We start from the raw sequence: 17600 nt of genomic DNA on the forward strand, positions 1-17600 counted from the left end.
TATGACATTATTTTAAATTTGTAGCAATTAGCTTCAAAGCTAACAAGTCAACAACAGTTCATTATTTCCATAATTTAATGTTTATAATGGTCATTTCCTTTCAGGGCTCTATAGAGAAGTACGAAAAGTCCACGTTGATAGGGAGCCAGCAGCTTCGACTTCTGTTCATACTGAAAATACTGACTCCAAAGGCTATATTCTAATAGGTTTCAAGAGCCTTGACAGGAGTTTTGACCAGGTATTTGTGTAATATTATTATTATTTGGTTGTCCATAATTTAAGGTAGTTTTGGATGGGCACAGACTGGAAACCACTCCATTTCTGAGACTCATCAAATATGGAAACACCTGACACCCTACACTTCATGGAACTATTTTTCTATTCTGAATACTTTCGGCAATAATTTAAGACACTCCACATGATTGTATTGTGGGGTGGATAAAAATAAATAAATATTTTCTGGAAAATAATCTGGCTCTATTATGGTAAGAGATGTGCCTGTTTGGTTGTTCAACAAAATATTTTGTGGATTTCCACCAATTCAGGGCTAATTTTTGTAGATGTTTCCTTTAGGATTCCCTATTTAAATATTTAATGCCTACATAAATCAAAAGAACTGCTGAAATAGGTAGACATCCAATTAAAAGAGTAGATGTCTACACCTGTTACTGAATTCACTAAAAACCAGGTGTGGGGATTTATCTCTCTTTGTTATCTTTTTCAATCTCATTTCCTGGAGTGCCTTTTATATACAGCCTTGTATGGCTGGTATGAATTGACTAAAACCCTGATTGCTTTGTCATTCAAAATCTCAGCTTATAATATTTAGCATAAGGATAGGAGGTGGGGAATCAGAATGATCACTGATATCGAGGAATTATTGTTGAAGGTTTCTAATAATGTTTAAAAGTCCTCTATTACAGTAATTTTTAAAATAGTATTTTTCCATGGGCATTAATGATGAAATGAGTTAACTGGTTTGACTTGATGAATTGGCTGAAATACCGTATTTTCCCATTGATAATGGGCGCCTCAGGTATATATATATATATATATATATATATATGCTTTCGTAGACGTAACATGGAAGTGCCGAATAGTACAATACACAGTAACACACAATATAGAAACACAAAAAAAGAAGAACACTCACAAGTTATTTCTTGATATTTCGACGGAAACACTCCGTCTTCATCTGAAGATATAGAAGTAATGACCACTTCTATATCTTCAGATGAAGACGGAGTGTTTCCGTCGAAATATCAAGAAATAACTTGTGAGTGCTCTTCTTTTTTTGTGTTTCTATATTGTGTGTTACTGTGTATTATATATATATATATATATATATACACACATACATATACACATAAATACATATATATATATATATATATATATATATATATATATATATATATATATATATATATATATATATATATATATATATATATATATATATATATATACATATACACATAAATACATACATATATATATATATGTATGTATGTATTTATGTGTATATGTATGTATATATATATATATATATATATATATATATATGTATACATTATATATCATCATTTTTTCGATCATCTGAACATTATTGTTTAGATAACATACACATCATCAATGGGAAAATATGGTACTTTTAGTTTATTGATGAAATATCCATTAGTTGATAAAGTGGTTTACATGAAGACAGCTCCTCTGCCAGCATTTTGGTTAATTCAGTGACCATTAAAAGAAGGTTAGTGTGGTAAAGATACTGTTTACACTTGGAACATGGAGAGATGCCTAAGTCAAAGCCTGATCACTTGATCATGGACTCTACTTTGGCACTGCTATCTTCCTGTGATTCAAATGACCATTAACACTTTTCACACCATCTCCCCCTATAATGGCCACGGCCACCTTAGCTAACTAAAACGGGAGCTGTCTTCATAAAAGCCACTATTTTGACCATTAATGTTTGCATCTATATACTGGGTGTGTGGTGAGTGATTCACAGGAAGGATTGGAAGTTGGTGTGAAAGCAGAGAATAAGGCAATGAAATCAATTTGCTTTTCAGATGATAAAATTTAACTGAGTCATAGTCTAATTTACAAAACTAAAGGGGCAACCCTTTTTAAGTAGTTGGTCAAACATTTCAGATAGTTACATTACATATTTCATCCCAGAATTTTGCAACATTTTGTATGAGGAATACTTCTGGTGGACCACATGTCCCTGAAATCCTCTGTGAGGTAGAATAAAGGAGAAAGAAAAACTTTTCTATTGTATCTACATTTCTTGTTCAATCATTATGGCAACTTCCTCTGTGTTATCTAACAACATTTTTGTCTCTTTGCTTCATTTTATGCAGGAAACATGGTTCATTTTAAGTTCAAAATGTGGAGAAGTATCTCAAATCATATTACTTCTAATGTGCTGAACCAAAAAATGAAATTCAGATTTTGCTAAATTTATGCTTCTTAATTAATGGTACTTTCCTGCTTCTTTTCTTCTTCAGCTCATGGTTGAGACATGGAAGGAATGGACAGGAGTGAGGTCAATTGAACTGTATCTTCCAGCATCACTTGGACTTTCTTGCATACGTTTCTTCCTCCGCCAAGGAACAGAAGCTCACTTGTTCATGTATGTAGTGTTGGCTGAATGCAGCACTGGGGCTGCCACCCCTGAGCATCACTTAAGGCTACTGGATTTTGCACAGAGAATGAGAGTAGAAAGAATGAATGGTTACATATCAGTCTATAGGCCAGTGCACCTTTTCCCACCAGCACCTTCTCCTCCCCCTCAACCTCCTATTGCAGTGTGGGAGGATGTTTGTCCATCACCATACACTTCAACATCATCATTTGAATCGCTGCCCCGGAAGGGTAATATGGTCAGGAAAGGACAAATGCGTAGCCTCAGTGGAATGCCATCTGCACCACCAAAAGTTGAAATATGAGATTTTATGAAAGGAGGAAAGGAAAATGAGTCTGTATACCAAATTAATTTTTATGCATATCACTTTGCTTTCATCGTAAGACCAATGAAAGTATTTGAAATGGTATTTTTTAGTTATTTTTTTACAAGCATTTATAATTTTGGTATGTATCTTCTTACTTAAGCATGTAATCAGAATTATATTAAGTTGTTCATTGATTATATTAAGTTAAAGAACTATGCATGGTTATATTTAAATTATAGCAATGTACTTCAGCTGAAATATTATTCAAGTATGTAACATTAGTAAAAATATTTATACTCAGTTGTAATCAATATTGTTCATTTCATCCTAAAATATGTTATCTATTCACTGTAGCAATGGTCATTGTATTCAGAAGACAAACTAAAACCCACCTTTGATATTAAATATTATTGAATAAGCAAATACTCATCCAGATTTTGTTGTGTTGGGGCCATTATACATGAAAGTGCTTTAAAAACATATGAATAGGTATGTTAAAAAGAAATTTTAATGGAAACTGTTTGCATTTAATTTTCCTAATATATATATACGAGGGTCATCCGGAAAGTAGTACCCGGTCGTGAAATAAAGACACAAAAGTAAATATTAACAAACATAAAAAATTTTATTTGAAAGAGGATACTTTAAACTACTTCTCAACATAATCTCCAAGCAAATTAAGGCATTTGTCATAACGTGTGACAAGTTTCTGTATTCCTGCTGCATAGTCCTTCGCCGCCAGCTCATTGAGATACGCGAGGGACCCATCTTGCACAAAGTTTTGCATAATGCAGATGGTGTTTAACAATTTCATGAACAATTGTTCGAGAAACATTGGGAAAATGCTCACAGATGTCATCAATTGTGACGCGCCGATCGTTCCTCACGAATTCGTCAACTGAGCTCACCAGTTGGTCTGTAATGACAGACAGTCTCCCCGAACGCTCATCGTCGTGTGTGTTCCCCCTCCCCATGTTGAAGTTGCGACGCCACCGCCGAACAGACGACTCGTCCATTACATTGTCTCCATACACCTCCTTTAATTGGCGATGAATATCACATGGGCGAACGTTTCTTGCATTGAGGAATTTAATCACTGCCCTCACTTCACAACTGGCGGCGTTCTCAATTTTTTTAAACATTGTAAACAATCACAGAAACAACACAGGCAATGCTAGCGTCACGCAACTTGGCTCAGAGAAGGCAGACAAGCCACTGAAGCTATCTGACCTCGTCCAGCGGCTACTCGCGTCGTCAGCACTTCATGCGGCACGAACGGGTACTACTTTCCGGATGACCCTCGTATGTACCTACCTCTGGAACAATTAATCAGCAATGGATACCTAGGATGACTTAATTAATTATGCATTGAGAATTATTCACAAGAGTTAAAAAATGTAGAAGAATATGTCAAATGGATGACAAATTCCTTTTATGCAAAAAAGACAGTGCCTGACCAAAGTTTAATTAATGCCACAAAAATAAATCTTTATTTTCTCACATATAGTTTTATAAGGTTGTAAAAATAAATAGAAAGTTGACCTTGAATTATCTGAAATGAAGGTATATCATTATTATAAAATGTTATAGTAATATAAAGAAATATATAAAATTATAGAGGTAGAAAACTGTATTTATTAAAATCAATTCATGAAGGTTTATTACAAGTATTCAAGATAAAGCAAGGCTGTTGGTATAAGCAATAATAGCCTACTATTAAATTATGCTATCCAATTAAGAGGAAAATACTAACATCTTCAATGGAGACACATGTACCTGCTTAGCTATGAATAAGATGAAGGGGTGGGACTAGGTGCCAATAAGCATGTTGATTCCCTAATTAAGTACATCAATATATTTACCAGTGTATTTTACCTATATAATAAAATTATTTAAAGCACTTGAATCTCATATGTTATTTTATGTATATGATGACCAATCTACTCAAGAAATGGAAGAAGTGATATGATAGCCTTGAAATTAACAAAACTTTTGTATTTTGGAAGAATTAAAATATCGTATTTTCCCATCGATAACGCACACGTTATCTATACATAAATGTTTGAATGGCCAAAAATTGATGATGCTCATTATGTAATGGAAATTTAAAAAAATCTTTAAAAAAAAAATAATATATATATATATATATATATATATATATATATATATATATATATATATATATATATATATATATATACACACACACACACACACGTAATATATATATACCTTACCTTATGTATAACGCGCACCTAATGTATAAAGCGCACCTTATGTATAACGCGCACCCAATGTATAAAGCGCTCCTAATGAATAACGCGCACCTAATGTATAACGCGCCCCCAGAACATTGTAGTTTTCATGAATTTTAATAGATACCGCGCACGGTACCGTATTTTCCCATCGATAACGCGCACCTAATGTATAACGCGCACCTTATGTCTAACGTGCACCTAATGTATAACGCGCACCTAATGTATAACGCGCACCCAGAACATTTTAGTTTTCATGAATTTTAATAGATACCGCGCACGGTACAGTATTTTCCCATCGATAACGCGCACCCAATGTATAACGCGCACCTCGTCTAACGTGCACCTTATGTATAACGCGCACCCAGAACATTTTAGTTTTCGTGAATTTTAATAGATACCGCGCACGGTACCGTATTTTCCCATCGATAACGCGCACCTTATGTATAACGCGCACCCAAAGTATCCAAATAAATTTATTTAAGTTTTAATGCACTCAATCTTGTAATAAGCAGGCAAGCAAGGTGTCATTCATTCTTTCCAATATCTTTTAAGTAAATTTACTTACCAACCACACATTTGGAACCATTTATTTCCCCAGTTTTCTTTTCTCATGGAGCATGTTTCAATGCTTGGTGAGATGGTTATGTTTAATATTTAATGAATCTTACTCCAAAATATTAGTATATCAAAAATAATAACAATTAATTTGAGTCACATTAATTGCATGATAGCTGTGAAGAGGAGAGAGATTTTATATATATATATATATATATATATATATATATATATATATATATATATATATATATATATATATATATATATATATATATATATAATTATATGTATATATGGGATGTATAGAGGATAGGGGAGATATAGCAGTGGGGTTTTGCCATTTCTTTCTCCTAATGGTTTATGCAATGGTCTGAGGAACTACAATTCTCTGCTGTAAATTTTCTTTCGACAATATGTATTAAGTGTTCAATATCAAATGATTTTGTGTACAAAACATGTTATAGACACATGGCATATGGCATGACATATGGCACATTACTTTGGTTATTGGAAAAATGAGAATAAGATTAGGAAGATGAGTTTTCAATGGTGGATGATACTCACTGAGGGGATAAAGAAAGAGTTGGATGGCATGGGATTAAACTGGGAGATGATGATGCATAGGGTTTGAATATTTGCCAGGGAATCCATCGACGATGGCTACCACCCCCCTGCCACTTGAAAGACGCGGTTGCTGTTCCACAAGGGGGAGATATGGGGAGGTGACGAGGGGGAGAGGACTGTAATGGGTGATGGCGGATCCTCAAGAGAGGGAGGGATTGGTAGGGGGAGCCACCCAGAGCCGTGACTTCTTTCGACCTACTATCATTTTTGCCATATTACTGATACAGCAAACCAAACCCCTGTCAGGGGTGCACCACAGAGAGCCTGGTTCACCTCCTCCATGCTTCTTACACACACCATCTTGTCTCTCTTATCATATCCACAGTAGCCACCTGCTCGTACACCTCTCATTTTGCTTTGCACGGACACTATTTCCTAAGCATATTGACTGACTGACACGCAATGTGTTCATGTTTTTCAATTTACAATCCATGACAACCATATTCTTTTTACACATCTACAAAAGTGCATTAAACAAACCATTACTTCATCAGTCATTATCAAATTCTCACCTCCATTAACTTAAGCAAACTACGTACAACTTCCCCTTACATTTTCTTTAGCATGCAGTGTAATACTCATATCCTGCATTATAAAACTTACCATATATAGATCGATTATTCCAAAGGTCAAGTTCAAAACACAGTAAATTAACATTTTACAATACTAATTTATTCTTTTTTTTATTTTTTCCGAAAATATATTTATATATCGATTTTTTATCATATATATTTTTACCCAACTAAGCCTTATTGTAATAAATCTGAATCCACTGTATCATCTTTAAACTCCTCTTCAGAGTTTATTTCTCTCCCTAAGGGTTTAAACTCTCTCATTGCATGCTAAACTATGGTTTTCACAATGCACTAATTCATATGCAAAAGCCAGTGCATCACTTACTTATGCATCTTGCTAAGCCCATTAGTACTGTGCTTTTATCACCTGAGGAAATAAACCCTATTTGAACCAGTGTTCCAAGTTATTTTGGTTCGCAAAGGTGCAGAACACATCATATTCCATCTTCATTCCTTTAAGTCAGATATTTAACAAGTAAAGAAGATGTGATGGGTAATGAAATATGAAATCATTCTAATTAATCAAAGGGTAATTGTCAAATGGAAAAATGACTACTTTGATAAAAATTTTGTAAAAATACCTTTATTTTCTTCTTTCTACATAAAAATATATTACTTTACTTTGCATTCTTAAATGGATGAGTATCATTGAAAGGGAAGGTTAAGACGATGTACTAAATTAATGCAGCAACAATTTTGCCAGTCTGGAAAATAACTTTACTGCCTATCCCCGAGTCATGTCTCCACCATTGTTCAATTTTGGCCTCGTTACTGTCAGTAGAAACAAACCTCCTCTGAGGGGCACCAAGGACCAGCAATCCTGGAGTTTCACATAATGATATGGGCTGTGTGTTGTTCCACTACAGAAGATGGTGAGGGATAGGGGGCACCTGCCATGGTGATAGGTGTCTCAAGGTGGGGGTGGGCTGCTCCAGTGGGGTGGTCCTCTCATTCCTTGCTAGGGGTGTGATTATACCCAGAGGGGGCAATCACCCTTGACCGTTTTTGGACAATTTTCTTTACAGAGGGATTTATGTTGCGCAGATTTGTCATCATATTAACTTCCACAATACATGCTCCTCTTCATCCTTATTTCAGGCTGGAAGGAACACCTCTCTGCTTACAGTAACCGGAGAACATTTGTTGTAACTTAAAAAAAAATTGGAATTACCTGTGTGCATGATTTCACAGTCTGGTCAATTGGGTGGCATGACACAATTAGGAATAACGTACCTCTTTTCATCCAGTTTCAGTGGCCAATGTTTGGCATGGAGTGAAGGAGGATTTTTTTTTGTTTAATGTTGAAGAAACTCCAAATAAAGACATTTTTATTCAAAATATTAACTTTAATCCATAAAAATAATATTTTACAGATCCAAAATATTGAAGAATAGCTTTCAAATGGAAAAGCAATAATTAATTATAAAAATTATTGCATTATTTATGCCCATTCATTAAATCACTTAGGCACTTTCAGTTGTGATATTCTCTATCACATACTCTCTGAAATATACTAATGAATAGCTACCTGATTTCTTAGTTACTTGAATTTTTGGAACAAGTGTCCAAATTGATCTCAACAATTTATGAGACAGCTTTCATAAATGTAATCATGAATAAATAACTAATACTTCAGATACAATGAAAATCTGAATAACTTACAGTTTTGTGGTTGAATCCAACCAATGAAAAAATCACAAAAAGCAATGAATATTTACAATGATCAAAAGCATTTCTTTTTTCTGCCTTCCACATCTTTACATACATCACCAAGTACATGATAAATTACAGAGGACAAAATCCAGCCAATAAACATATCTCACTACAAAAAGCACTGAAGGTGGTGAAAAATTTAACCCTGCTTCATCAAAATGTGAAAATTATATCACAATAATTTTCACTAAGGAACATTTTTTAATAATTTACTTGCAAGTATTTTCATGCAAAACCTTCATTTTTCTTAACAACTGCATTAAAGCATTTGCGCAATATGAAAATATATAGAATAATACAAATTAGATAGTATTATTTACTAAATTCATTATCATTGACTCTTTGAATGCCAAAGAATAGGTTATGGAATTAGCTGTCTCTTTTTGGTTTGTGCACATAATCACAGGCAAAGAACAGTTTTGAGATTTATACCCTGGATTTGAATTAATTAGCTGCCTTATTTGTTCTTTAACAGCTGCCTATCATCACCAGCTCATTTTTAATGCGTAAAAATTGATTTTTTGTTTTTATAAAAGTCCCGGGCCAATTTATCACCATGCCGGTGCTCCAATGCCAGGAGTACCTTGGAATCTGGAGAAAAAAAGTTTATTAGGTATTTACATTCACATCTCATTATATATTCATTAATAATGACAGGGATAGATTCCTGAGATTTATGAGAATAGTATTGTCACATTTTAATACCTTACACTAATGGAATTCTAATTCCATTCTCATAAATAATTACTTTTTTCATATACACTGTCTATTTCAACTACTATAATGCTTTACATATTCCATTTAAATTGAACTACCTAATTCTATTTTGTTAAATATATTTACCCTGCTTCTATTAATTTTGGATGGGGCAGAACACCTTAGGTGCTATAGCATAAGGATGGAATCATGTAATTTATATTACGGCACTGGGTTAGGATTAACAAAAACACATTTGGGTTAGCAAAATTATCACTTTTTTCCCTCCTACTCCCATGTGTTCCTGTAAACCCAAACCATAGAACAGGTTTAGATTATATAAACCCAGAACCTTCTTGTGCATTAGCATCCCATGGTAGACCTTAAAATGGTAGAGTTTCCACACTTCAGAACTGACAATGAATAAAACCAATTCTTCATCATGCATAATTCACAACAAAAATGATTCTCTCAGTGATAGGTCTTCAAAGCTGATTTTTAAAATTGCTTAATATATTCTGCAAGTCCACTTTAAAATTTAGGAATCAGTTTAGTGTGCTGGAAAGCTGCTACATTGGTGTCCCATGTTACTGACCTGAACTGGACTGAAAATAATTGAATTGGTGGATGAAGTACTCATAAAAAGAAAATTGATGATGACTGAGTAATGATGTGAAGACAAGGTCAGTTGATACTTTAATATGGAACATAGTGCTGTATGGATGTGGAACCTGGTGAAGAGGATGATCATTTTCTGGAGTCTTTTGGGGTATGGGTGCAGTGGTGAATGAGGAAAATGGGTTGAATGGAGAAGTCCTATGCTGAAGTGGAATGAAAGGCAGGGGGATTTTGAACGCCATTGGTAGAACGGTAAGGTGTTACTGTTGGGTAAGACGGACAGAGGAAGGAAGAGAATAGGCATTTTAGACAGCCTGAAGGCAGGCAGAATTTATACAGAAGTGAAGGACCTAGTGTAGGACATACCAAATGATTTTTTGGTTATACATAGACTGTCTTTGGATCATCCAAAAGTTGCTCTAAATAGGCAGAATTCTTTGAATGAAATAACTAAACATGAATTTCCCCTACTAACATTTCAACAAACCTGGAGATCACTTTATAGCAAGGAAAGGTGCAATTCATTGATGTATGGAAAGACAAGAAGTTTAAGAGGTGAGTCATGGTTCAAAGGTATTGGCCAGCATGAAAAAAGAAAGGGAGCAACCTTGAGCCTCGTATGGACACCATACACTGAGCTCCCAAAGGCTCTCATTTTTATGGGCACATGCTCATTTTTCAAGACAACATTGAAAGCGAAAAATTATAAAAATTCATGTGACTCTGCAATTTGTCAATTTTTAGTCAAATTACCCTAGTACTTCTTGTAATGCTATTCAAATGCTTAGTATTGACAAAATAATGGCAGTAGTACTACATAAACATATGTATAATACCCAGACTATATAATTCTTTTTCTGTCATCAGCCTTTCTATTTTAATACAACATATGTAATTTGATTCTAATTCAGAATTTAAAGAAACTGCAGGAGATGCCACAACAGTAACTTTTAATGGAGTCATCCACTACTTTGCATTACAATTCAATAATTTCAAATTGTAAAAATCATTTGCCTCAACTAGAATAAAACCTGGATCCTTCAATGTCCAGCCAAGTAGCTTGAGCATCCTTTTACACTCTGAAATTCCCCCACAGTTTCATTGAATTTTTCCAAGGTAAAACCTAGTTTTTGAAATTTGGCTTTAACCTTGTGGACTGTAGTGCAATAAACATGACTACGAATACCTGTGACATGTAATGTCACAGGTATTCATTGAGCCATACGAGTAACATATTGTTCCTTTAAAGTCCCCAAAATTTCTGATTGTAAGAGGACACTGTGGTAGCTTAACTGGCTAAAGCACTCAGCCAGTCATTGAGGGATCCAGGTTCAAATTCCAATCAAGCAACTGACTTTTACATTTTGACATTGCTGCATTCTAATACAAGCAGCCTTTCTCGTCTTTCCCAGACTCACAACTACATATTACATCAAATTATCTTCAATATGTTACATTGTCCCATAGTGGTAGTTGCATGTCGTATGTACACCAAAAACATTATAAAAGTAGCCTACAAAACATAATCAAATATAACGAAACAATTACATATCTGAATACTTGCCTGGGTTAGATGGCCTTGTGAGGGGGAGATGTAATTGGGGCAAAGTCTCCAAACCAATTGTCATGTCTGTTGATGGTATTTTTGAAAATGGAATATATGCTTCAGCAAGAAATTCATTTGCACTTATCATGTCATAATCCTTCACCACAAACTGAACTAGGCCATCCTTTGTTTGCTGTTGCTCTGATGACATTGTTCTAGAGAGGGGAAATAAATCACATGTAGAATGAAATTCTATTTTCATTATGTTTTTCAAAGAAAAAAAAGTTCCCCATTTTCCTTACACCGTAATTTTAGGTATACATAAAATGGACTCTAAATGAAACTAACATGTTCGCTTCGACCAAAATACATAAAATGCACTCCCATCTATAATTTGAATTTATGAGAACAAAAATAGATTACACTGATAAATGTTATAAACTGGGAATAATATAGTATTAATAGCAAAAAGTCCAAATTTTGTGACAATATCCTACAGTTCTGAGTCATCTGTAAGAATCAATATTGGAATTACCTGAGGTTCAACAATGTTTTTCTTTGATGTGGAACAAGATTATTTAATGTCCCACTCAGGATTTGCAAGAGGTTAAACTTCATAAAGAATTATGTTGATCCTATCATGTCCTTACATGCTCCTATGGTTAGTTAGTAATATTGATTTATTTAGTACTCACACATTAAATACTTCATCAAACAATGGAAAGAGATTTTTCTTGTGTGTTTTAGTGCGTGGCTTGTTTACTCCAGTAAACTTTTCCTCTGGAAGAAAGTGAACTCTCACATATGGATCACATGACCCTGAAAAGAAATAATAGTCCATTAATGACTAATTTGTATTTTATATCCTTTCACATCTTTTAACATTGAAAACAGAGACTTTATTCTCTGATAGGTTATATTTGGTACATAACTTAACAGGCTTGGTAATAAATAAAATGAAATCAATTAAAAATTTAAAAGAAATTCAACTTGATTAGTTAAGATATATTTAAAATTAGATTTTTAATTCATTCAAGGTTAAGATGAGGTCCAGCACTTCCTAAATGACATGGCTGCAAGCTAGTATGACATTATTAAAAACCATAAACACAGTAATCAACCCGAAGGTCAGTTTGGTAGGTGATGGTAAAGTTCACCCAGTACAAAGCCCAACGGTGTGTGAAATTCACACATCAGGGTAGGGGGGCCAGTTCCTTTCCCAGTGCTGGTTATTGTTTCCCAGGAAGATCTGGTAACCAAAAAATCATACAGCTTGGGCGGAGCTGCAAGTGCCCAGAGATACTTGCCCAGGAATCGAACCCATGACCCTCTGGTCAGTAGCCCAACACTCTACCCCTTGGACTACCATGACATAAGCATATAAAAATTACCTTAGAGCCTACAAAAATACATTGACCAGGATAGAAAAAATGTAAAAAAATAGAGAAATGATCAAGCTTTAAAATGATTTATCAATTTTTGAAACAAAGGTGGCTTTCTATTTCTAAAATTTTGAAGACCTAGTAATGATTACATAAGTATTGGTGGAATGTCTCTTTTGAAATATATCATGCTGTTTCAATTATAATAAATACTGACACTTGTTGCAGTGTTTTCATATGTAACCGCAGAGGAATTTCAAAATGTTTGCAATTAACCAAATGGCAAGGGTAACTCACCATTTGCATCCATTGGTTTTAGGTTACGGGCATTCATTATCTCAACCCGCAGAAGGTCCTCCACAAACTGCAAACGAACCGTGATGAGACCATTAGGGGATCCTTGTCCATTTGCCTCTAACAGAAGTTGTTCACCCAGCCTTTCAAGGTGATACTGGTGGATTAGTTCACATGTCTCCATGCCATGCAAAGACAGCAAAGATTCCATCCTTTCAATCTTCTTCTTGCTTGCACGTCTTCCATTTGCCTTTCTTTGTGCCTCATGCCCCTCCTCACAGCTGTCTTCATTGACATGTTCTTCTTCTTGCTGCTGCATTTGGCAACACTGTTCTTCCCTTTGGAAAAAACTAAGTAGCATCCTCAAGGTTTCATGCAAGTTTGCAAAGAATGATGGAGGGCGACGCTTCTGTGAAATAAAAATGTCCACTTATCAGAGTCTCCACCACAAATGGTGTAGAAACTTTATGCAGCAAAGAAAGAAGAATGATTAGGAAATACCCATTGACTAAATTCATGTAGGGTTCAGATGGAAACATAATATTTGATACTGAAATCCCAGGTAGGAGCATAGAAAAGCTGGATCGCAAAGTACTTAGACTCTTGGGAAAAAATGGATCCTCCTTCCAAGAGATTAGGACAGTTTGAGGCATCCATGACATCATGTGCTGGAAAAACTTGAATCTAGATGTTTCTCTACATAAACATAATGACACTACCAATACCCGATGAAAAGATTTTACAAATGCAACAAAGATTCTTTCATGATAGTGTGTCCGGTAATATTTAATATTTTATCATCATCATCATGTTAGTAATTCTTCAGTGGCTTTATTCAAAACCTTTACACTGTGAATACATAATTGACATAGTTTATCATGATTCACTTTCCATATAACATTTCCCTCAAGTGAGCAAGTGATATTTCTGGCCATAGGCATGAGTAATAAATGATCGGAGAACTAAAGCATTTATTATTTTGATTATCTTGGGCAAAGACAGAGAAAAGCTCAAAACTCTGGCCATAAGAACATCATTACTTCTTCTGCAAGAAATATGACCAACGGACTTAATGAAAATTAAGTAGTATTTAGGAGAGGCGACCGACAGCTGAGGTCATTTGCGCCATTAGGGATGGGAGAGAAAGGAAAAAGGGTGATGAGAAACCCGGAGTTGGCATTAACCTACTCTTAACGAAAGGCGCCAAGGGGTCTGCAGCTTAACGTCCCATCCAACGGATGGCGTACTCACTCCAAGTGTCTTCCACAAAACACCTCAAGTAGGGGTAGGGAAACCACTGAAAAATATCTGCCACTGCCGGGATTTGAACCCAGGCCTGGGGTTCCTACACCCCTCTGGGTGGAAAGCCAGTATGTTTGTCATCGCACCATCCCGATCCCCTTACTGAAAATGATGACCAAGTATTGCAGAAGCCCAGAACTCAATTAGAGATTAGATAGGAATGAAGAGTTGTTAGCAGAGGTGAGACCTTTCTGAAAGCTATTAGTATATAATAAATAAATTTTACGAAATATTTCATAAATTAGTGCTGGGAACTGATTTGAGCATATGCAGAAGCACCAATGTCTCAATATGAAAAGACTTATATTCTTATCTAAAAACATATTAGCTATGGAGCTAAGGTTTGGAAAACTCCAAAAGGTCCTCAGAAAAGCCCATAATACATATCAATGTGATTGACTTGAAGTGTTGATGCCAATGGTTAAGTATAAATATCAGTCCTATAGATACTAGTAAAAATCCTCCATAAAATAACAGACATGTTTAATTTTCACACACACTTTAATTAATATTTATTGGATGGCAACTTCAGAAATTTATTATTATTTTAATGGCTTTTTGTGGATAATTTCATAATGAGAAGTAATAAATTACCAAATTGTAGTTTTACACAAGTTTCTTAATAACAAAAAATTGGTTGAAAACTACATAGTTTGTATTTTCATTACAGATTTTCTAAATTTTCATAAATTGATACTTCTTTCCGTTTTACTTTGGGCAAATTCATGGTAGATGAATGATCCTTGTTTTACCACTTTATGTTTGAGGGATTTAAAGGTAGATGATACATATTTTCCAAGTAGAAATATTCAAGAAGCCTCATTGTGACAACCTTAGCATCATCACTTGTAGTAGGGAGTTGCTCAAGTTCTTTGGATGGTCTAAAAATCTACACCACTTAGCTAATTTGAGGGTTCTTGATTGGATTGGTATGACTGTTGGTCGAAGGGAGGAGATAATGTATACTTGATAGCAATTGTTGACATATTCGTAGTGGGTAACTGCAAGTCTGTGTCAGACACAGTCATTTGTCTCCTATTTTTCAATATCCCCATTCATTGATTCAGCATTGGACAAATCCAATCTAATATTTTATTCTAGTGAATATTCATGAATGTGAAAACCATGCTTTCCATTGGCAGCATATGAACAGTTGCTTTTGTACTCAAATTTACCTCAACTCCAGCTTCAACCATTGTCAGCAACATAGCCTCCACATTCCCCCAGATAATTTCCAACGTTTGCTCAAAATTTTCAGTGCTCAGGCTTGAATGAAGAGTCATTAGATTGTCATCCAAATATTGCATGAGGCGGTCCATGATATTGTTCTCCTGGTTAAGCAACTCTGCTCCCTCTTGCAGAAACCGCTGCATGGCTGGTGACATCTAGATAAAAAAATAATTTGATGGCAGTTGAGAATGGGCTAACTCTAGATTCTACAGTCTGCCTTTCCAATTATGTGCACACACTTTTCTACCAAAAAAAACAAATCTGTAAGCATGAATGCATTATATCTACCCCAATATAGCCATATTTTTATCAAAGTAGATAGATAGATATCGTCTTTATTTGTGCAAAATTGAGACCTAATGGTCCCTTCTTCCATTTCACCCATCGTCGTATACATATTATATTAGGCATACATATAGACAGACATAAATTCATTTAGCACAGATTTGCACATCGAAAAGAAAAAAGTATATATGTATACTATATATACTAGAAAAAAGTATATATATAGACTATATATATATATATATATATATATATACACACACACATGTATATATATATATATATACATCGCAGATCTCAGTGCCATATACCGACAACCGACATACCAATGCCATGTACTGACCTTATCAGTAAGTATTTGAATTAGATCCACTATTTTGTTCCCAACAGTTTCTTCTGCATTTGAGACCACCAATTTCAATGTTTCCCTGCAATGTTCTGCTTCTAACTCACTTCGATAATCAGCAAGTTTATTCAGCATAGTATCAGTACCCAACTCTTGAACCAATGGTGCCAGGGATTCTTGGATGTATCCAATGTTATTTATAGCTAAACACCACTGCAATGGAAAATCAAAAATAAGTTGCATTAATATAATTATAAACATTAAATGAATAACTAGGCCCATCTATGCAGAGTATAAAACATTAAAATTCCTCATTTCTTATTCTATGGTCTCATTGCCTCATTTCTATTCTAATAATTTACATGCTCATAATAAACATATCTTTGAAATGAATTTAAACAATGGTGGGTGATTTTTTAACTATTTAATGCAGGAATTTTCTTAAATGGAATCACTTAAAGCCAATGACAGAGAAGAGTAAGAACAACATGTTCAAGAGAACAATTTGAATGGGATAGTGTATTTAATTTAGATGATAACCCAATAGAATAGATGAAAAGTTGTGATACATGTATAGAAAGCAGAGTGAGAAATGATGGTGAATGAGGCAGATGGAATTAATGTTAATATTGCTGCAGAATAACTCAAGGGTTTGTAGGAAAATGGAAAAAAGAGTTTTTGGATATGCACACACTTTATTGTTAATTAAGGACTTCGGCTTCGTTAGGTTAACTTTATTTGCCATTCTGAAAAGGGATAAAGCAGTATATAGGGTTGCATGGTTATAATTTTGCATATGATAAAGATAGTCCTAACAATCATTAATAAAATGCAGAAGAACAGGCAAAAAGACTATTAAGGTGAAAATTAGGCTGCTTTTAACATGAGTTCAAACTACATAATACCATCATTTTGGGAAATACAAATATGCACATGACATGAAAAGTGAGATAAAGGTAACTTAAAATACCTAATTACTTTTGAGTTTTTGTGAAAAGATTTGAAGGAGAATAATGGGCAAACTGAATAAAAATATCACTGAATTTATCTCATGACTGTAGGGATAGACATTTTATTTAAATCCAGCACATATAAAAGACTGCACATTTAAAGTAGTGGATGGAAATGATGAGCAAGGAGAAGAAACAAGGTTTCCCACCATCATCCATTTGCTTTACTTATAAATAAGGAAGAGGTAAGATTGGAATGGGAA

The 17600-nt window shown here is 34.5% G+C and overlaps 2 protein-coding genes across 5 annotated transcripts in view; one reads left to right on the top strand and one right to left on the bottom strand.

Annotated features, from left to right (window-relative positions):
- Positions 1–3627, top strand: part of LOC139693864 (uncharacterized) — a 73786-nt gene extending 70159 nt beyond the window's left edge. Inside the window, exons 4-5 of the mRNA XM_071592173.1 lie at positions 105–238; positions 2517–3627. Of these exons, the coding sequence (XP_071448274.1) occupies positions 105–238; positions 2517–2957 (575 nt within the window). The 3' untranslated portion in view covers positions 2958–3627. The remainder of the gene's footprint in view (positions 1–104; positions 239–2516) is intronic.
- A 4703-nt stretch (positions 3628–8330) lies between these two features.
- stac (C2 and C2B_Munc13-like domain-containing protein staccato) overlaps positions 8331–17600 on the bottom strand; it is a 148673-nt gene continuing 139403 nt past the window's right edge. For 2 of the 4 annotated variants that reach the window (XM_071591591.1, XM_071591590.1), the window contains exons 19-24: positions 16385–16600; positions 15702–15911; positions 13228–13633; positions 12244–12367; positions 11567–11763; positions 8331–9279 (exon numbers count right to left, since the gene is read on the bottom strand). In XM_071591591.1, the coding sequence (XP_071447692.1) occupies positions 9188–9279; positions 11567–11763; positions 12244–12367; positions 13228–13633; positions 15702–15911; positions 16385–16600 (1245 nt within the window). In that variant the 3' untranslated portion in view covers positions 8331–9187. The remainder of the gene's footprint in view (positions 9280–11566; positions 11764–12243; positions 12368–13227; positions 13634–15701; positions 15912–16384; positions 16601–17600) is intronic. The other 2 variants (XM_071591592.1, XM_071591593.1) reach the window with 1 other exon arrangement.

The sequence above is a fragment of the Hetaerina americana genome, unplaced genomic scaffold (genome assembly GCF_022747635.1).
Source record: "Hetaerina americana unplaced genomic scaffold, ioHetAmer1.1.p SCAF_5, whole genome shotgun sequence".
NCBI classification, from domain to species: Eukaryota; Metazoa; Arthropoda; class Insecta; order Odonata; family Calopterygidae; genus Hetaerina; species Hetaerina americana.